The sequence below is a fragment of the Thalassophryne amazonica genome, chromosome 14 (genome assembly GCF_902500255.1).
Source record: "Thalassophryne amazonica chromosome 14, fThaAma1.1, whole genome shotgun sequence".
NCBI lineage: Eukaryota > Metazoa > Chordata > Actinopteri > Batrachoidiformes > Batrachoididae > Thalassophryne > Thalassophryne amazonica.
This window is the reverse complement of record NC_047116.1, coordinates 26,970,714-26,993,086: the sequence shown is the minus strand read 5'-3', so window position 1 is coordinate 26,993,086 and position 22,373 is coordinate 26,970,714. Positions and strand designations below refer to the sequence as shown.

At 40.3% G+C, this 22,373-nt stretch overlaps 1 protein-coding gene across 1 annotated transcript; it reads left to right on the top strand.

Moving 5' to 3' along the window:
• The first annotated feature begins 9,355 nt into the window (after positions 1–9,355).
• LOC117524917 (INO80 complex subunit D) lies at positions 9,356–21,161 on the top strand. Its single transcript, XM_034186732.1, has 10 exons — positions 9,356–9,568; positions 12,307–12,553; positions 12,641–13,473; positions 13,593–13,680; positions 16,689–16,913; positions 17,145–17,254; positions 19,177–19,310; positions 19,424–19,647; positions 19,763–19,920; positions 20,001–21,161. Exons 2-10 carry the CDS (start codon positions 12,336–12,338, stop codon positions 20,990–20,992), a joined length of 2,982 nt encoding a protein of 993 aa, XP_034042623.1. The 5' UTR covers positions 9,356–9,568; positions 12,307–12,335; the 3' UTR covers positions 20,993–21,161.
• Positions 21,162–22,373: the final 1,212 nt, after the last annotated feature.

Genomic DNA, 22,373 nt, shown 5'->3' with positions numbered 1-22,373 from the left:
GGAAGGTTCTCCTCTCTCCACAAAGGAATGCTGGAGCTCTGACAGAGTGACCATCGGGTTTTTGGTCGCCTCCCTGATGAAGGCCCTTCTCCCCCGATCGCTCAGTTTAGACGGGTGGGCAGCTCTAGGAAGAGTCCTGGTGGATTGTAACTTCTTCCATTTACAGATGATGGAGGCCACTGTGCTCATTGGGACCTTCAAAGCAGCAGAAATATTTCTGTATGCTTCCCCAAATTTGTGCCTTGAGACAATCCTGTCTCAGAGGTCTACAGACAATTCCTTTGACTTCATGCTTGGTTTGTGCTCTGACATGCACTCAACAAAAATATAAACGCAACACTTTTGGTTTTGCTCCCATTTTGTATGAGATGAACTCAAAGATCTAAAACTTTTTCCACATATACAATATTACCATTTCTCTCAAATATTGTTCACAAACCAGTCTAAATCTGTGATAGTGAGCACTTCTCCTTTGTTGAGATAATCCATCCCACCTCACAGGTGTGCTATATCAAGATGCTGATTAGACACCATGATTAGTGCACAGGTGTGCCTTAGACTGCCCACAATAAAAGGCCACTCTGAAAGGTGCAGTTTTATCACACAGCACAATGCCACAGATGTCGCAAGATTTGAGGGAGCGTGCAATTGGCATGCTGACAGCAGGAATGTCAACCAGAGCTGTTGCTCGTGTATTGAATGTTCATTTCTCTACCATAAGCCGTCTCCAAAGGCGTTTCAGAGAATTTGGCAGTACATCCAACCAGCCTCACAACCGCAAACCACGTGTAACCACACCAGCCCAGGACCTCCACATCCAGCATGTTCACCTCCAAGATCATCTGAGACCATCCACTCGGACAGCTGCTGGAACAATCGGTTTGCATGACCAAAGAATTTCTGCACAAACTGTCAGAAACTGTCTCAGGGAAGTTCATCTGCATGCTCGTCGTCCTCATCGGGGTCTCGACCTGACTCCAGTTCGTCGTTGTAACCGATTTGAGTGGGCAAATGCTCACATTTGCTGCTGTTTGGCACGTTGGAGAGGTGTTCTCTTCACGGATGATGCGAAGGAGATGTGTTGCACTGCATGAGGCAAATGCTGGTCACACCAGATACTGACTGGTATCCCCCCCAATAAAACAAAACTGCACCTTTCAGAGTGGCCTTTTATTGTGGGCAGTCTAAGGCACACCTGTGCACTAATCATGGTGTCTAATCAGCATCTTGATATGGCACACCTGTGAGGTGGGATGGATTATCTCAGCAAAGGAGAAGTGCTCAATATCACAGATTTAGACTGGTTTGTGCACAGTATTTGAGGGAAATGGTGATATTGTGTATGTGGAAAAAGTTTTAGATCGTTGAGTTAATCTCATACAAAATGGGAGCAAAACCAAAAGTGTTGCGTTTATATTTTTGTTGAGTATATGTAGACAGGTGTGTGCCTTTCCAAATCATGTCCAATCAACTGAATTTACCCCAGGTGGATTCCAATTAAGCTGTAGAAACAACTCAAGGAAGGTTAGTGGAAACAGAATGCACCTGAGCCCAATTTTGAGCTTCATGGCAAATGCTGTGAATACTTATGTATGTGAGATTTATTTTTTTTAATATACTTACAAAAATCTAAAAAAACCAACAACAACAAAAAAAACAAAACTACACTTTCTTTTTATTGCCATTATGGGGTATTGTATGTGGAAATTTCAGGGAAAAAAAATAAATTTAATGCATTTTGTAATAAGGTTGTAACATAAAATGTGGAAAAAGTGATGCATTATGAATACTTTCTAGATGCACTGCATGGTCCTCTGAGTACCCCTCTCATTGTTTCATTCCTCTAAGTTCTTATTTATTTCAGTCACCTAAGATTATTTTACTGTGAAAACCTAAAATTATTTTACTGTGAAAAACCACAAACCTGTTTAACAAACCATTTTTTTACGGGAGGCCAATGTATGGCCATCAGGTATTGCGAAGACCTGGTGTCCATCCATCCGTCTGTCTTTGTACAGCATAAGTCCAGTTTCTATTACTGCCACAGTCTTCAAATTCACAGGGAACATTCTTGGGACACAGACCTTGGACAAGTTCAAATATGGCTAACCTTGGCATATTTTAAGAGGTACTTTAAGAGGTTGAAAGGCCACAATTTGGAAATTAAGACTGCTTAAACAGATATCATTTACTGCCCCTTTCCAAGAACCAAACCGCTGTAGTCCTCATTTTGGATTTATTAAAGGTCACAATGAAAACCGGACTGGGACCCTCACAGACAGTGTCCATCTTGTGAAAGGCCCAGAAAATGGTCATACAACACTTTTTATACAATGTGGGCATTTACAATAGGTGTAGTTTATTCTCACATTTCTAATGTTACTGACTCTCACAGATAGGGGTAGCCCTCCCTGCATCTAAAATTTAGACATAAATGATGGAAATAAAACTTAACTCTTATATTTAAACTTTAAACCAGATAACTAACATAAAATAAGTACTTAGCACAGATATTATCTAACAAAACCTTTGCACAGCTAAGAGCTAAATTTGAGTTACCAACAAGTGATTTATATACATATTTACAAATTAGAAGTTACATAACAAATCATACAGACTGGGAACATATTAGAAGAGAATCTACAAACATAGAAAAACATTTTATCAATTTGGTTGAAAATGCAGGTGTAATGAAATAACAAATATCATTAATGTACCAAAAATTGTTGACTGATATGTCAGACAACACGGAACACATAAAACAGCAATGGGTAATGGAGCTAAATGTAATTTTAGAGGATGTTGTTTGGAGTGATATTTGCTCTGGTTGCCATAGGGGAGTGGGCAGTCAAAGTTGGAAGGAGTTTGACTGGAAGATGAAAATTAGATTTTTCAGAACGCCATTAAAGTCCTTCCACTTCAAAGCAAATGTCAGTGAAAAGTGCTGGAGAAATTGTGGATTTGTGGGTGACCAAACTCACATCTTCTGGGACTGTCCCACCAATATGGAATTTATGGAAGGACATCAAAAACTGGAGAATCTAATGAAAGTGAGCATCTCTCTGGACCCTACTCATTTTCCTATTGGACATTTTTCCAGACAACTTTTCTCAGGATCAAAAATTTCTGCTTCACCTTCTTTTGATGACCCCAAGAAAAATGATCACAATTTACTGGCTGAAACTGGAATCTCCCACAGTTGAACAATGGACACAAAAAGTCAAACATTTATATAATGGAGCAGCTGACAGATCAACTTCACTAAGGGCTCTGGTCTTTGATAAAAGTTGGGGGCCAATCATTGACTTTCTTAAAATACAGCATATGCCTTTATTTGTTTTTGATTTGTAATTGTATGTAATCTTTGTGTGATGCCCAGTCTCGGGACAATGTAAATGTTATTGTCTTTTGAAATGACAAAGTAAAAAAAAAGAAAAGAAAAAAGTCACATTCTGTTTGAATCTGTTCTGCTTTGTTTTTGAGGGGTGGGGGATGACAGACAATCAGAGTAGAGCTCCACCGTACCATCAATGGCTGGTCTCTTCAAAATCGCTTTGCTCTGTGTTTATATGCATGTCTCTCAAATATTATGTAAAAGGTAGTGAGAAATAAACACTTCTAAAACCAAAAATGCTGCTTTTGCTACCTAATAACACCTCTGAACTTATTTCGCGGATGTTAACATGATGACATCACAGGCTAGTAGCTAGCTGCAAAACTCTGTTTCGTTTGTGTGTAAATATATCCTCTTTGCCATATATTATGTAAAAGCTAGCGAGAAATAAACACTCCTAAAACACCGTTTTTGGAACCTAATAACACCTCTGAACTTATTTCGCGGATGTTAGCATGATGACATCACAGGCTAGTAGCTAGCTGCAAAACTCTGTTTCATTTGTGTGTAAATATATCCTCTTTGTCATATATTATGTAAAATCTAGCAAGAAATAAACACTCCTAAAACACCGTTTTTGGAACCTAATAACACCTCTGAACTTATTTCATGGACATTAGCATGGTGACATCACAGGCTGGTAGCTGGCTGCAAAACTCTGTTTTGTTTGTATGTAAATAGATCCTCTTTGTCATATATTATGTAAAAGATAGCAATAAATAAACACTTCTAAAACTGAAAATGCTCTTTTTATAACCTGATAACACATTCTGCGACGTTAGTGTGCACACTAACTCCTGCTAACTCAAAGCTACCTTCCTATGAAGTTAAATTTGTCTCATTAATACCAGCAAATGCACAGAGGGTGATCTACAAATATTCCTTGATTTGCATAACTGCCGCTTTTATCAAAAGCACATGTACATGCACATGCATAGCCTCCTGCAGATGCTGTTAAAACGTAAATATATTTTTTTTATTGACTGATTAATACAGGGGCTTCAATGAACAGGTACAAATTTTATGTAAGGCAACAGGATCTTGATAATTAGATAGATTTGTCATTACGAGTGCAATGAAATTTCTTCCCACTCAACCACCAGGTCTTAATTAATTAAACAACTGCAAATTATAAAGAACACAAGGCTCATATGGCCAAGGGCATTTTAGCATTGCATTATATTTATAACTTAGAATGCAAATATAAATTGTAAATTTCAAAAATATATGTACAAATGTAGCAAACAACAAAGTTATATACAACTATTTACATTAAAACGCAGGAAATGCTTCAGGTGTTTTCTGTGCAACTATTTACAAAACAATAAGATGCCACACAAATTATTTGCGGCATTCGGAAAAAAAAAACAAAAAAAACAATTCCTGTCCAACAAAAGAAAGGTCTTTCTCTGTCCTCTGAAATGTGAAAACATATCTGCCAGCAACCATGTTTGAAGAGAGGTTGGCAGGATTGACTATACTGACAGTACACTACACAAAAGTGACAGAACGTAAGACTGAGGGTGTTGTCAAATGCTTCATTCAGGCTCACCCCAGGCACCTCTTCTGCACCTCTGTGTTCTTTGAGAACCAGGAGGATAAGTCATCTTGAACAATGAAGACTCATTAATATCTCCAAATAATAATGTGCTATTTCCAACTTTATACTTGCCTGCCTGGTTGTTAGTTTAGAACCTGACCATTATGCAGAGTATAAAACAATACTGTGACATTTGATGTCAGAAACTGAATAATTTTTTTTTTATCAACTTGTTTTTTATAACTCAACTTGTTGATAAAAATACATGCTTGAATTGCCTGAGATTGCAGGAAAATGCACCCTTTATTTCAACATTTTCCAGGGAGAAACCTGGATCCACCCCTGAGTTGCTGGGAGAAGTTGTAAGACTAACATAAAAGACATAAGATTTTTTAAAATCTGCATTTAATGTATGTAAACTAAATTACAGTGGTTTGAGTACAGCAAACAAAAAAAATATAAATTATAACTGATGCGGAACATAAGTGACGCCAGAAAGCTTGACTTTAGATACATTCATATTTATACTGTAATGACTGTATTTAACATTACATAGCATTTTTTTTAGTAAATGTGGCCAGTTGTAAATGTAAAAGAAAACATTTCTCATATAATTTAGCATGTATTTCTATTTTAATGTATTTTATTAATGTTTTATTTATAGAATATACTGTGATGGATTTCTGCTTCATGTGAATCAGGTTCTTAACGAGGGCGTCTGAGAAAAAAATCAGGTTCCTTTCTTATGACATATTTTCTACTCTGATGGCCTCTAGTGGCAGAGGCTTACTCAGCCCACGGTGAAACAATTCTGAGCAGTTGGTTGCCACAGTCAGCATCAAGTAGTGTGGTGTCAGATATGACACCAAAATAGCATAAACCTTTTTTAAAAGCCATGTTTCTCAGTTTTTATCAAACATTATGGTGTTTGTTTTAGTATTAATTTGGGAAGATGCTTTTGATTTCATTAGTTATGAATGAATGTGTAGCTTGAATGATTGTGGAACATATGAGGACAGTTTTGTTAATAGACTACGTGAATTTCTTGTTTCTGCATACTGTGGTGAGCCTGGACATTCTGAATAAAGATGTTACTACTTATTATTATTATTATTATGATGATTATTATTATTATATAAATGTACTAAACCAATTATTCTTCCTCTCTAGATATCACACAAAAGTGAAAAGAACATATGTGGGGGTTTTTTTGTTGTTGTTTTTTTTATCAAGTCTTCACCAGATCCACACTACCACGGAACCACCCTGGGGAGGCAATCACTCAGGCAGACACCCAGTCCATCCCCACATCTCTAAAATAACCACTTATCTACTGCAGCCAGATGAACTGTGGATGTCCCTGTGGCCTTCTCCAGCCACTGGGGTCTTCAACACTCAGACACTTGTGGGCTCGATCAGGCACAGAGAAACATGCCACGTGGCCAAAATGTTGAAGCTGATGTTCCCTCATAATGCAAGCGATACTCTTCATCTTAGTCTTGCTAAGTAACCACTCGTTTGACACAAAGTCATTCCAGTGGTACCCAAGGATCCTTCGGAGACACCAAGTACCAAAGACATCCAGTCCTTGCCTTTGGTCATTGCTTTGTGTTCAAGTCTCACAGCCATACATGAGACAGGTCGCACCCTAAAGACTTAAACCATCCGGCATTGCCAAACACCTCTGCTCAGAAACCTCATGACTCCATCAGCTCTTCCTAGGCATCCCTTGATCTCAAAAGCTGAGGACCTAGAGACATGAATGTCACTGCTAAGTGAATCTCTCTACAACTTCAACACTTTCACCACATACAGATAAATGTCTTTGCTGGTTTTTTAATACCTTGTGTAATACCTCTCAAATTCAAATTAGATTTATTTATAAAGGACTTTGAAGTCCAGACACAAAGTGCTTTACATTTTGAAACAGAATTAACATAAAACAATGTCAACATAAAACATCACAAATTAAACCTTCAGGTCACTAAAACTTGTAAAAAGAAAACTTCAAATAAAATTATTTTCAAACCAGTTAATGTTTCGTAAATCATAAACTTTATGAAAAAGCTGTGTGTAAGACTTATATCTTGTTTTTGATACATACTCTTGCACTATTTTTATCTCTTTTTTTGCACTATTTTTATTTTTATTCTATTTTATCGCACTGCAACTGGATGGCCCTAATCTCGTTGTACCAATGTACATGACAATAAAAGGCATTCTGATTCTGCTTGACTTGAAGACTTCCACAGAGTTTACCCTTCTAATATCAGCTGGTAAAGTTGGTACCCAATGAGAAAAGGCTCATTTACATGCTAACCCCTTCTTTACCCTGGGAATATTTAATAGGTCAGCGTGTTGAGACTGCAGAGAATATCAGCACATAAAATTTGTCTCTCATTACTAAGTTTTGGTATCTGAGTGTCTAAAATCTGAAGGGGATCGGATACCCATTTGGGCCCTGAAATCAGGTGTTACTGGTAGTAAAAGTTGAATGAGCATTCAGGAAACTTTTAAACATGTTTAAAAAATTTGTGACATCGGAATAAATCATGATGCAAAAAAAGTTAATCATCAAATTTAATTAATGTAGACTGGGAATAACCTTGTGTATAAGTACGTGAAAGTGGACAATTGAGTACAGCATGCCGTAATCAGGACCTTCCTGATTTTTGAAGGTTATGTCTTGGTTCACCCCTAGGCCCGGTCATAACTATAAGAAGTAGCAAAAGAAATACTGGCGTGTGCAGGAAAAAAGTATAATGGAATCATAACATTGGTCAACACAATTTTTCTGCATGGAGTTTTTCAACGGGTTTTGGGTAATTTGGGGGCGCTGAATCTGAATCTGGTGTTAGTTTTTGCTAATCACATCATGTTTTTGAGATATGAAAACATATATCTCGTATCAAGCATTGAAGCAAAACCTGCACTCTCTCACATCTCTTCTGTGTCATAAATAATATTACGGCTCTTGTTCACATTTCGTGAACATGGTTTAAAGACTATGCCTTTGAAGCTGCTTTTGTGAATGATTAGTGGTGTCAAACCCATAAGTGAATGAACAACTTTTGCATAATCCATCAATAGGGAACATGCAGATTACAATAAAACATGATGTGAGAGGAAATCTGAGCTCAGATTCGGATTCAGCACCCCAAACTACCCTAATTCAATTATCAAAGTCCATACAAGATTTTATTTTATTTTTTAACCAGTGTAAGTGGGTGCAATCAGCAATAGACGACTTCAGGGTCCCACAATCCTTTGGTTCCAGTTGCGCGGTATAATTGCGTCACACAGAGATTTATTGTTTCCTCGCAGTTATCAAGAAAATAAGGATGTTCTGGAACTAAATTATTGATGGCATGTAACCTGGGTGCGATTAGTTCTGGAATTTGAAATAAATAAATAAATAAATGAAAATAATCTGTATATACATTATCTTAAGTTTGGATGTCTTCCGTGACCGCATTTCATGCTGGTTTGTGTTTCTTTTCCTTGTGTGTGAAAAGTGGTGATGCCATTTTTTATATTTACAACCGGCGAGTTGAACCAGAACCCTGGGACACTGAAAGAGTCTATAATCAGTTACAATTGTATGTAGTCAGACATAAAATATTAGGTAATAATAAGAACTGCTGTTACATATGTATTCTGGCTATGATTTAAAAAAAAAAAAAAAAAAACCTGACCTGATTTTTTCATTTTAAAAAATGGGATGTAAATCTGGGACGAAAAAACAACAGACACAACCATCAGAATATGTCAATGGCATAACCATGAAATCTATATTGCTATAATTGTGTATAATACGACCTCTTTAACACGTGGCAAAGTTTTGAACGCAAGTACCATTTAATCATTTCTAAAATTATCAATGAAATGTAATTGCACTTCCAGCTATTTAATATGCCAATTATTAATCCAGCTTTCTGCAGCACATTTATTCAGATCTCCATTGCAAAATTCTTATTAAAGCTTGTTCCTGTTATCAAAAACTGGGCGCTGATTTCTCTTGGGTCTTGCTCAGGTGTTTTTACCTGAACCGTGGAGCTGTGATTGACACGTGGTCCATCAGTAGCGAGCAGATGAGAAGTCATTCGTTCATTCATTCATAGAGGAGGATGACAGCTGGGCTCCAGGTGGATGGCACATTTTCACACTTTCTGAATTTCCCAGTAAAAACTATTTGACGACATTGTTAAAAATACATACATATATATTGGTTAAAAGAACAACATCGTCCCTCACCCAAACTACATTTAATTTCCCCCAAAGATATTTTTCTTGCACTTTCTGCACTGCTTTTAACAAAGTTCCAATATGGTAGGAGAGGTTGTTGTTGTTTCGCGGATTGTTGTCATGTCCCCGCAGTGCCTGTAGTGGTGCTGTGAGGAGACTGCTGTGGATCCAACTAAAATCCTCACCAGCCTCCCTACTGCTTATGTTTTGGCTCTGGCTAGCTTTATATTTTACGCGCATCTTCGTTTCAAGATCCAACCGAGCTCGATGAACATCATTCTCAACGATCCGATCGCGAATATCGACGCGCACGTAGCCTAGCTGATTCTAATAGACATTTCGGCCGTGTATCTGGAGTGAATACCTTACGCAGCCCAAACCAATTCAAGGTAAGCAAAGCCGTTTTCACAGCCTCGACCTCAATTTCTGTGGTCGCCGCTGTCTGTGCTCAGTTCGGGCGACCTCGCTCTACTCGAGGCTGCTGGTTATCGAAGCTAAGAGGCCTTTAATTGATTGTGCTTATTTTATAAATTGTAGTCGAACTAAATGCCTCCTTGTCTTAGATTCGAGTAGAGAGTTAGATATTGATGACGTTTAAAGTCTTGTTGTTGCTCAGTATCACATGATGTCATGACCTGAAATAGTTATCGAATGAGGCCTCCGAGTCCAGGCCCTAAGCCTCGTTTGTAACAGTCTTTGTTTGGAAGTATTTGGCCATAAATATATACTGTCTTTTGAGTCTCACAAGTGGGAATAAGCGGATGACGTCCGTATTTTATCATTACGGTGGCCATTTTTAAAAAAAATTATAACCAAACTGAAAACGGACCTTTATAGTGTCGCTATTTGCTGATGTTTCCGTTTCCTGGTTAGCTACCGCCTACTAATTCTTGTGTTTTTAGCTTTGGCAGCTATCTGAGCTAAATGCCAGATTTTCATACTTTTCCGCGTTTGGTTTGCTTTAATAAAGTGCATTTCTACTTCGGAAATGTCTAATGCCTTCCTCATAAACGTGTGCTTAGTGTAAATATATTAACTTTTTTTTATTATTCAATAAAGTTTCACACCTACCCTTCGGCTCCAAGCTAACACTGGCTAGCTAGGTAGTTAGCTACCATGTCCAGGTTGTGCATCGCAAAATTAACGTTTAAACTAGGCTGACATAATAACATTTGACTTGTCTAACTTGTCCTTGTGTGGCCAATATTTACTTAAAGTGTCAGGCCGTGGAGTTCTCAGAACCAACTTGAAAACTTAATCAAGTGGCTTTTTTTTGACAGTTTAACGTCACAGTTAAAATGAGTGAACGATTACAAAGCAGTTTATTTTTTAAGTGTCATTTAATGTTCAACTAGCCATGCAGTTATAACTCAAAATAGATTAACTTTCTGAAGAACAGCCAGTCTTGTGCAAAAAGTGATTCCTCTATTTATTTGTATGTCTCGTCATCTTTAAAGGTTCAAAAATACTTGTAGGTCTTTTAGACTTTAGTGCATATTAATTGCTAAAATATGTTGTGAAATGTTTTTAAGAATGCATTTTACCTTTGGACAAACGGTGTGTATGCCTTGCTGGCACCTGGCCATTGCATGTCTGTTTTAAATATTTAATAACATAGCAAATATTGGCTCTGGATCACAAGGCACATTCAAGGCGCAGGGACCACATATTGTCGCAACATTGCAATCGGACCATTTGGAGAATTTGGATTTGCCTCTTGCAACGTGGTGGATTGCTGTTATTATTTTCAGTTTTTCCAGTGTGCCTTGTGGTCGTGGCATTTCTGTAATTAAATCATGCTAACTGTAGTATCATTGGCTCTGTTAACAGTAGTGCATTCTGCCTCTGCCAATGTCATGCTAATTAATTTTTGACTATTCTAATTAAATTAAAATAGGTTTATTTTGATGACCAGACTTTGGCTCTCACTACTGATGAATTATTTATCTGAGTCCCAAAGTGGTCTTGAACATGCAGTTTTATCAAATTGTGTAATGTCTTGGCTAAAACAGCAGCCGGTAAATTTGCAGCCATAAATCTGCTGTGGTGACCCCGAGTGACACAAGCGAGAACCTGAAGAGACAAAATGGAACATAAAGAAACCTTCAGCAGCCAGGTTACCCGACTGTGACAGCAGGCTCTAAAAAGTACTTGATTGGTTTATGTTAATCCTCATCAATATACATCTGAAAACTTGAGAAACACGTGTACTCTAGGCACAGGGTCCATTCGTTTTACCCTTTGTAAAAATGGTGGTGCCAGGTTGCTGGAAGGTGACATGTCAGAGGACTTGCCATCTTAGTCTATTCAAAAGAAAAATGTTACATGCCCACTTTCATTACTGGGAACACCATGGCTCAACCTCCACCTGTGGTAGGCAAATTGTTATATTTTGCTGGTGGTGATAACAGGTTACTGCTGGGATAGGCTCCACCCTGTGACCCTTAATTGGAGTAATTGGGTATAGATAATGAATGATAGCAGGCTGGATGCACCAGGTCCAAATTAAAAGATAGGATACAGTGCCGAAGATGTTAATCGGATAGAGCCAAATATGAGCAGTTTTACTTTAATGCACAATACACTGCTGGAGCCAGAGTCTTTCTCACTCTCTGCTGTCTTTAGTTTTCAACTCTGAGGGCACATCTAGGGCACAGTCTGCAAATGAGTTATTTTGTACATTGGAAAGTAGAAAACTGAATCATATTCAAATAGAATAAAAACGACAGTGACAAATAGTAGTTATCTGACTGACGAGTTGCCAGTTGTTTCAATACTAACAGTGTTAAATCACTTAGCCTCCTTTATTATGGTGTAGGTGTTGCTGCCAAACAAATGTTTGTAACATGTATTGAATAGATGTATAGCAGTTTAATAGATATGTTAATGTGATGAAAAAATTCAGCATTTAAAATTTTGAAAGCCAATTAAAATAACCTAGCAGCAAATTATATTGCGGAGCTCTAATCATTCCCTTAATGTGTGAATGTATTTTCACAAGGAATGGACAGGCAACATTCTTCTGCAGAACTGATTAATATTTGTGTTAGCTCTGTGTATGCAGACATGATGTCCTCCTTGGTGTAAAGGTGATGTAATTCTTGTTTTTTCCTGACTATCCCTTCAGCTGATGTTGTCAGGGACAAGAGTCACGTGATGTATGAAGGCAAACACATACACTTCTCAGAGGTGGACAATAAGCCGTTGTGCTCGTACAGCCCAAAGCTCTGCAAACAACGCAGGCTAAATGGCTATGCTTTCTGCATCCGACACGTTCTGGAGGATAAGACGGCTCCCTTCAAACAATGTGAATATGTGGCTAAGTACAACAGCCAGCAATGTACCAACCCCATTCCCAAGTCTGAGGACCGCAGGTGTGTATGATTGAGGGCATGTGGGTCGTAATACCAATGGGCAGTTTAGAAATATGCCAGGCTGCTAAAGGTATGTTTGTTTTTCAGGTACTGTAACAGCCATCTACAGGTTCTGGGTTTTATTCCCAAGAAGGAGCGGAAAAAGAAACACGATGCGTTGGAGGATATGCGCTCACGGCCTCACCTGGAGTCAGTGGCCCTCAACATAACCGTGCCCTCCCTGGCGCTGAAGGCTCCCAATGGCCTCAATGAACTTCCGCCATCCCCCCCTTGTTCACGGCTGTTGCCCTTGCCTGATGGGGAGCTCTTGCTCCCCATCAGGCAAGGGCAACAGGACCCTTTTGCCTTTTATGAGGAAGACTCGGATGGGGAGGAGGTGGGTACTCCTTGGAAAGGCAACACCATCAAGAAGAAACTACAAAGCCGGCTGGTGCTCAACCAGAAACTCTGCCATGACACGGACCTCTTTCAGCCACCTTCTGAGCACTTTAGTCCCTCCCCTGTCCTCCGTGTCCACCCCTCCCCGCCGCTCAACACTCATCTCCCACGACAACAGTCAGGTCTTCTCCAGCCACCACAACACCCCAGTGTGACTTCCTTCATTTTCCCAGGACAGCAGCAGGGTTTATTATGCAATCCACCACCACCTCAGACGGTCAACTTTCTGCCTCCGGGGATGCCCGCAAACACAGCAACCAGTCCGATGCAACCTTCCGGGCAGTCACTCAGCAGAAAAATGCCTTTCACTGCTACTCACTTGCCTGCAAGCAAGGACAGTAGTAGTAACAATCAACGGCATGTGGTTGTCATGCGTCCTGCTGCCTTCTCACCTTCTGCCAACTGCCTGGCCAGATTACAACATCTAGTGCAACTCTGTGCGAAGAGACAACGGGAGCATGGAGACCTCTTTCCTCATCTAGGTACCTAATTTACTTGGATTTCTCTTGAAATCTTAATTCCCAGACATAATATGGTGTTCTTGTATGACCACATGTAACACTTTTAAACACTAAAGCAGTTCTAACATGTTCTCTTACAGGATTGGACTGGTCAGTGGACAGTGCAGATGATGAAGAGGAGGCAGAAAGAGATGTTCCTTTTCAGAGTTCTTGGAGACCATATGATGGGTTTGTACCTTTTACATAGCAAAATTGAAGCTGCAGCTGTTATTGTATAAAGCAAACATCCTACAGATTACACCTTTTACAATTAATCAAGTATCATATTTTCCAGAATGTCAGGTTTTTGTTTTTTTATTTATTTACTTACTTATTTACTAGTTTGGGAGGTCGTGCATCTTATACAACAGTGCGACTCGTAAGCAGAAAAATCACATTTGTTGTTATTAATAATTATAATTACTGTTGGCATAGGGTTTTCCCAGGATTCAAAGCACTGTATAAAATAAACTCCAATATTAAAATAATAAATGCCAACAAAGTACACTACAGTGATGCATAAAATCACAAATTAATGAGCTGAAAATACAGAAAAAAGGTGTGAATTTTATTTTTATTGTTGTTAAACCCTTTCCACCCAAGGTATTTTTTTAACCGGTGTGACTTATATTCCAGAAAATATGGTAATTAAAAACTGTAGTTTACTAAAATATGTTCAGTTAACTTAAAAATTCCTAAAGTCATATTTTGTGGAAAGTATACAGAAATCTATTGGTATTCACAAGCCCTGCTTGGAGCGAGTTAACCACCCATCCTTATAAAGTTTTCAGCATGGTCAAGACAACCAACCTTTCTTGATAATTTGGTGTCTATGGTAGGATGCACCTTTCTCTCATGAATTTGGCGTATCATAGTTTGTTTCCCACAATAATTTTTTTTTTTTTTTAAGTTGCCTGATCTTGAGGAATAATAGTACTCTCATTGATGTTGCAATCAAGGTTTTCACACAAAACATTTTCCAATGTGATATCAATACAAGTGGCTGCATATCTGTATATGAAAATAATGGAGCAGAAAAGAAGAGTGAAAACATTAATATATGCTTACTGATAGGTTTGATTCGGCAGCCATTGCTCCTTTCTCAGAAGATGCTTTGCATGTTTTGATATTAACGTACAATTGTGGCACGTCTTACTGCACAGTCAAATTATCTATTTTTTTTTTTATTGAATTTATTTATTTTGGCACACAAATCTAAACATAGAGGGACTATGTTTAGATTTCATCTCTTAGACTGTGATCTGTGGTTCTTTTACTTGTACCTCAGCAGTAGGTGCACAGTATACTCATATCAGTGATGTTTTTAGAGATTTTTTTCACATTTTTTTTAATGTTACAGCCTTATTCCAAAATAGTTGAAATTAATTTTCTTTTCCACAAAATTCTACACACAATGCTCCATAATGATTATATATATATATATATATATATATATATATATATATATAAACCCCTAAGCAATCACATGTATTTACAGCCTTTGCCATGAAGCTCAAAATTGAGCTCAGGTGCATCCTGTTTCCAGTTTTCACTGATAATACGTGAGATGCTTCTACAGCTTAATTGGAGTCAACCTGGGGTAAATTGGATATGATTTGGAAAGCCACACACCTGTCTACATATAAGGTCCCACAGTTGACAGTGCATGTCAGAGCACAAACCAAACATGAAGTCAGAGGAACTGTCTGTAGACCTCTGAGACAGGATTGTCTCGAGGCACAAATCTGAGGAAGGGTACAGAAACATTTCTGCTGCTTTGAAGGTCCCAATGAGCACAGTAGTCTCCATCATATGTAAGTAGAAGTTCGGATCCACCAGGACTCTTCATAGAGCTGGCTGCCCGTCTAAACTGAGCGATTGGGGGAGAAGGGCCTTAGTTGGGGAGGTGACCAAGAACCCAATGGTCATTCTGTCAGTGCTCCAACATTCCTCTGTGGAGAGAGGATAACCTTCCAGAAGGACAAACATCTCTGCAGCAATCCACCAATCAGGGCTGTATGGTAGACTGGCCAGACAGAAGCCACTCCTTAAAAAAAGGCCACCTGGAGTTTGTCAAAAGGCGCCAGAAGGACTCTCAGACCACGAGAAACAAAATTCTCTCGGCTGATGAGACAAAGATTGATGTGAATGTCAGGCATGTTTGGAGGAAACCAGGCACCATCCCTACAGTGAACCATGGTGGTGGCAGCATCATGCTGTGGGGATGTTTTTCAGCAGCAGGAACTGGGAGACTAGTCAAGATTGAAGGAAAGATGAATGCAGCAGTGTACAGAGACATCCTGAATGAAAACCTGCTCCAGAGCGCCCTTGACCTCAGATTGGGGTGGCTGTTCATCTTTCAGTAGGACACAGCCAAAATATCAAAGGAGTGGCTTCAGGACAACTCTGTGAATGTCCTTTAGTGGCCCAGCCAGAGCCCAGACCTGAATCCGATTGAACATCTCTGGGGAGATCTGAAAATGGCTGTGTATTGACACTCCCCATCCATCTTGATGGAACTTGAGAGGTGCTGCAAAGAGGAATCCGCAAAACTGTCCAAAGATGGGTGCGCCAAGCTTGTGGCATCATATTCAAAAAGACTTGAGGCTGTAATTGCTACCAAAGGTGCATCAACAAAGTATTGAGCAAAGGTTGTGGATACTATGTACATGTGATTTAAAAAAAAAAAAAAAACTTCATGTTGTCATTATGAGGTGTTGTGAGTAGGATTTTTGAGGGGGAAACTGAATTTACACTATTTTGGAATTTGGCTGTAACATAAAATGTGCTTGGTAGTAATGTGGCCACAAGCACATGTGATTAGGTCTGAGAAAATCTACTGCTTCAAAGCAGATGATGATTCATCCCCAATTGGCGAGAATTTAAATTATTTCATTAGAAATGATGTAGTTTTGGAGTCCTCAGTTGTGAGTGCACCACAGACCTGAGCCAAATATCAACAAAAACTACTTAACTGTTGCAAAAATTAACAAGTGTTGTTATATCGGAAAAGAGCATTAAACAAAGAATTAACATTCAGAATGTCGCCAAAGTACGTTAACCAAATTATAGCCAGTACTGCGATATATCGATATTAAAAAAAAAGAAAGAAAGTTGGCTATCAGTAGCATTCATAGTTCTAGGCCTAACCTTGATGCTGTCTGTCTTGTCTCATCTGTTAATTGCTTATTAAACAGGTTGGAAGTAGACAGCGGTTCCTCTCGGAGAACACGACTGTTACGGCTTTGCTCATACCTTCAGGAGAAATACAAGCACATGTGCAGGCAGGAGAGGGCAAGCATCCGCCAGAAGAGATACCGCTATGCCTTCCGCAAAGCTTTGTTGCAAGCTGCCAGTAATAACCCCAACTGTGCCGGGCAGCTGATCCAAGAGTTACGTGGCACACCGCCGAGCTCCTTAAGGTATCTTCCCAAAATTTCCTTATTGGTACTCCCTGTCCCCTACAGAATAATAAGTAAAATATCAGACCACAAGTAGGTCTTAGTTGGTTAATGGGTGACATACCAGCGTTACCAAGATATAAGTTAGAAATGTAGCACACGTCTTCCCACATCACTCAAGGAGCAACATGTTGATGTGGAGTGTTTTCAGTGTTGTTGATATTGACGATGAATTTTCTCTAACCTCCACAGTACGGTTCCATCACAGCAGCAGAACACGGTGACGGGGATCTGCACCGGCAGCACCAAAGGCCGGGCCTGCTCCAACAGAGCGCTGCCTTTCACTCAACACTGCTTTCAGCGTATCCTTTCCACATTTTGACTGCTGGTTCCCACAGACACAGTTGTACTACATTTGGGGCAGTAGCTAGTTGGGCACAGAGTTTTTTTTTATTTTATTTTATTTTATTTTGCCTCTGCACCACCACCATAAAATCATCAAGATGTGCTTGTAGTGTAGACATTTAGCTTTAAATCAAACAAAAATCACTTTACCTATTTAGGAATAAACAGCCTTTCCATTTTCACAGCCCATTAATAACTGGACAGACTATAACAGTGGTTTTCAAACTGTGGGGCGTGCACCCCCTGGGGTTGCGCCAGAGTTCTTCGGGGAGGGGAGGTGCAAAAAAATAACTGTAAACACTGTTAACCAACCAAAAAAGGAGGGGGGGGGGTAAAAGAAAACATTGTTAGCTAAAATACCAGGAGCAAAATGGATACATTTGTAGTGTGTAAATCTACCAGTGAGAAGACAGAGTTTGAGGCAACCAAAAAAAAAGAAAGTAGAGGACGATCTTTGTTTCCTCCTCTCCACAGTGCATCCCTGCATCAGCCGCCCGTGCGTGTCAAAGAATCAGTCATTGCTCGCACTAAACAAGACTAGATAAGAGACTAAATATGTGTAAAAGTTTAATTATTATTTATGTTAAAATGTGTTAGTTATTCAAAGACATTTAAAAACACAGATGTTTAAATGTTAAAAAACAATGTTTAAAATATGACAGAAGGTGAAAATAGAAGAATAGAAAGCTTTTAGTAACATTTAAAATGTTTGAGAAGGGTGTAAAATGTGTGAACGAATAGAAAGTGCTTTAAAAATGTTTAAAATTTTTACAAAGGCTGTAAAATGTGTAAATGCATAGACTGTTCCTTAAAAACAAATATGTTTAAAATGTGTTTAACGTGTAAAAGAATAAAAAACACATGAAAATGTTGAAATTGTGTGTGTGTCGGTGGGGGGCAGCTATTCATTTGTTCTCTGGGGGGGTATAAAGTTATTCATACAGCTCATCACTTTGGCAGCCAGTTTTCTTGAGACAAGTCAGAATGAATACATGAACATTTTCATGTCTCTGAATATGTCATGACATTCATAAGAGTTGCACACAGTAAGATGCTGGATGCTAAATTTACTTTAAAGGAGTTATAGATGCCATTGGCGAAACTGGGGATGATACTGCTTTTGTCTCTTGCATCACAATTCACAGCTTGGTGTTGGAGTGGAACAAAGGAATTTAATACAACAAAAACAGAGCGAGTCTCTTGTGATAAACTGTAGGTTTTTAAGAAAAATTCTCTGTTCCACTCCACCATGAGTCTGTATAATTGGTGATCCAACAGACAAAAGTTACACCATGCTCAGGTTGTCCAATCACAGCTACAGCAGCCTGTAAATCCTTTGGAGTTGTCGGGGGTGTTTTGGTGGCTTCCCTCACTTGCCTCCTTGTACAGTTAGTCTGTTTGTGAGAACTGCCTACTGCAGACACATTTACCACATGGTTTGTATTTCTTAACGATTGACGTAAATGAAATCCAGGACATGTTCAATCAGTTAGAAATGTTCATGTATCCATCCTGTGAGTCATCGAAATGAAACTGGCTGTAAATAATACTTTCATTGAGTTTAATTACTTCCATTCTGAAAATGCAGAGACTGTGTATAAAATGGCCTGCATTTTACAGTTTAATGCAATATTTTTAACAAACCCTTTTGATTAAAACTAAAAGTTTACACTGCAAAGACATCTAGAGTGTTTAATTTCAGTTCCATTGTGGTGGTGTACAGAAGCATAATTACAAAAAATGGCACTGCTGCCCAGATACATCAAAAAGGAACTTTGTGCTGTTTGACAAAATTAAAACTCAGAGATCATTGTAAATCACAGTCATGTAACAGTCAGGCTGCCTCAGTCCAGTGTTATTTGCTTTAATTCCTGTGTAGACATTCTGCTGAATCGCTCCCAGCAGCTCTTTTCGAGTTGCACGGCCCGATTTGCAGACGGCCAACAGTGCTCCGTTCCCGTGTTTGATATCACGCACCAGACGCCACTCTGTGAAGAGCATGCCAAAAAGATGGTGAGTTCAGTCTGTAGCACTGCCTTTGTTCGGTGGCACTGCTCTGCCTGATTTCACACGATCGTGTTGTTCCAACTAAGTCCTACGTTGCTCTTTTGGCACATTCCACACAGGATAACTTCCTGCGTGGAGACGGTAACCGGCGAGTGCAGCACCAGCAGCAGCAACAGCGCAAGCCACGTAAAAAGACCAAACCACCGGCGCTTACCAAAAAACACAAGAAGAAGCGGAGGAGAGGGCCGCACCGGCCTCAGAAACCAATCCCTCCCGCACTGCCGCAGGGAAACCTGGGAATGCCATCAACGAGCATCGCAATGCCCTCGCAGGCTAGCGTCAGGTCTGCGTCCCACCGTCAGATTGAAGATTTAGTTTTGAGAGGAATGTGCTTTGCCAGAATTTCCTGTCACCCACATTCGTTTTTAAGCTTGTTCCTCATCTCGTCTTCAAAACAGGAGCCCTTCAACACCAGACCTGAGTGCAGACGAGCTTCCTGATGACATCACCAATGAAATGGCAGACATTCCAAATGACCTCGAGCTAAACCAGGAGGATTTCTCCGATGTGTTACCCAGACTACCCGATGACCTGCAGGACTTTGACTTGTTTGAAGGTTGTCTGAACTTATTTCCTTCCTGTATGTCACACAGAATCCCGGGCTGTAATCCGTAACATTATATGTTTGGTGTGCAGGTAAGAATGGGGATCTGCTGCCAACCACCGAGGAGGCTGAGGAGCTCGTGCGGGCGCTGCAGGCAATGGCATCTTACCCCGAGTCGTTGGTGTGCCTGACATCCATGGGAGACTTAGCTTCGTCTGAAGGAGTGGACCACAGAGTGTTCCCAGGGCCGGTCCAGCCAGGGACCATGGGGGACCTTCTCAACAGCCGCATCCCAACAGAGAACTTCACCAGCCTTGAGCTGGAGGACAATCTACTACAGTCCACTGGGGGTCACTTTCCCCCTTCGCCGCCATCGCAGCCTTCTAACCAGCCACCAACATCATCTTCTTCGACAGTTGCCCCCTCGCCCACCACCCTGCTCGCTCAGAGTCCCCTAACAGAGCGAACGTTTTCTCGGACGCATGCGTCCCACGTCCTGTCAAAATCAGACACGTCCATGTCATCTCCCCACGGCAGCCACTATAGTAGTGAGCACGTGCCATCGCCATACAGCGACCACATATCTTCACCCCACACCAGCTCCTTCCAGACAGAGACCCCGCTCTTGCTAGAAGTCCCTCTCAGTGGAGTATCAGGGCCTCCACGGTCCTCGTGGAACAACCTCCCTGTCCCCCTCACTGACCCCACGCAGTTTGGCAATCTCATAGGCTCAGAAAGTCATCTCATCTCCACCTCGCTGTCCACACCCCCTGCCACCACACATTCTGTGACCCTGCAGCCAATGGCTGCTCTGTCGGCGATGCCACAGAGCGGTTTGACCGGCTTAACGACGTCCCCCGCCTCCTCATCCACATCGCACGACCTTCTCACCTCCGTACAACCCAAGCAACAGCTCCCTCAGTTCAGCGCGGCCTTTGGCCATCAACTGGCCTCCCACAGTGGCATCCCGAAAGATGTGCAGCCCAGCCACAGCTCCACGGCGCCCCTTGCTGGCTTCTCCATAGGTAGTGCCACTGCTGCAAGTGCCAACAGTGCCACACCCCCCTTCACGCAAAGTAAGTGATAGCTGTGGGGCTGCAGTGTCTGCGGGATGGTCTGCGGGCTCACAGTCTCGAACAGTCCATCTGACTGGCTTCTGATCGACCACCCTTCATCTCTGTGTGTGCAATGTGGTTATAGTGCACTATTTGATAATGAATTTGCACAACCTCAGATTTTTCCTCAATATATATATATATATATATATATATATATATTATTATTATTTTTTTTTCATGCTTTTCAGCAGCCAGATGGTCTTTGAGATTTTAAGTCGGTGAGAGACTGTGCATTTGATGCCTTGTGTTTGTGTTATGGGGAGGAAAGTGGGGAGGGTTAGGTTTTTTTTTTTTTGTGGTGAATCAAACGGGTGAAAATTGGCAGAAAGACCACAGCAGAGTGGGTCCATCTCATCCAGGTTGTGCAACGTCAAGATAAAAAGTGCTCGCTGTGTACTGGATTTGCTGAGCGAGTTGAAGTGACTTCAGTGCAGCAGCAGATTGATTTTTATCATGAAAGATTTAGCAGAGATTATGTGTATAACAGTGACAAAAACAGTGCTCACGAGTCATCAGTGTGACAAATCTGTCAGTGTTCTGTTCAATCCCGTCTCTCCTTTATGTGGTCAGTCACGCTCAGTCCCACTCACATCATGGTCATTGCATTTTGTCCCCCCCCATTTCACGCACTGCTTCTGTCACCTAAAGAAGAGTACAGGTCGTATGGTTTGTGACGCATTATGATTCAAGCTATTTATCCGTTATTATGGTTATAGAATTTAACAGTCACAGACAGGCACAAATTTACCAAAATGATTTTAAACCTGTTTTTATATATTGTATAATGTACATGTACTCATTTATTGGTTTGACTCAGACGTCAAAATCTGACCTCATTGGTCGTGGGACCTGGAGCGACCGAGTAGACGCTTGAAGGTGAACAGATTCTTAAAGCAATAAACACATCAACATTACTGTCACACTGACAGTAAGGTATTACTGTAAGGTATTACTGGTTTCTACTGATATGTAGCTTCACATGCAGATGTGGATCAGAATCATAGTTTGGTCTGTATATCTGCTGAAAAACCCAACTTCTCTTAAGTGGATTCTTAAGGCTTCAGAGTGGGCTGCTCCATAATTTTGGGATTGGCAGTTTAAGATGTCTACCACAGCATATTGCTGACAGACTAATTCTGTGGTATCAGAATTACAATCAGAGCATTTTTTTTAAAGGGTAAAATAAATAATGTATAATTGCCCAACAGTGACTATTGAAGTGCAGAATTTTACCTTTTTATAAAGGTATTTAGATCCTCACACACTTCAACCGCTTAGTCCAATTAAGGGCCGCAGGGGGCTGGAGCCTATCCCAGCAGTCATAGGGTATGAGGCGGGGTACACCCT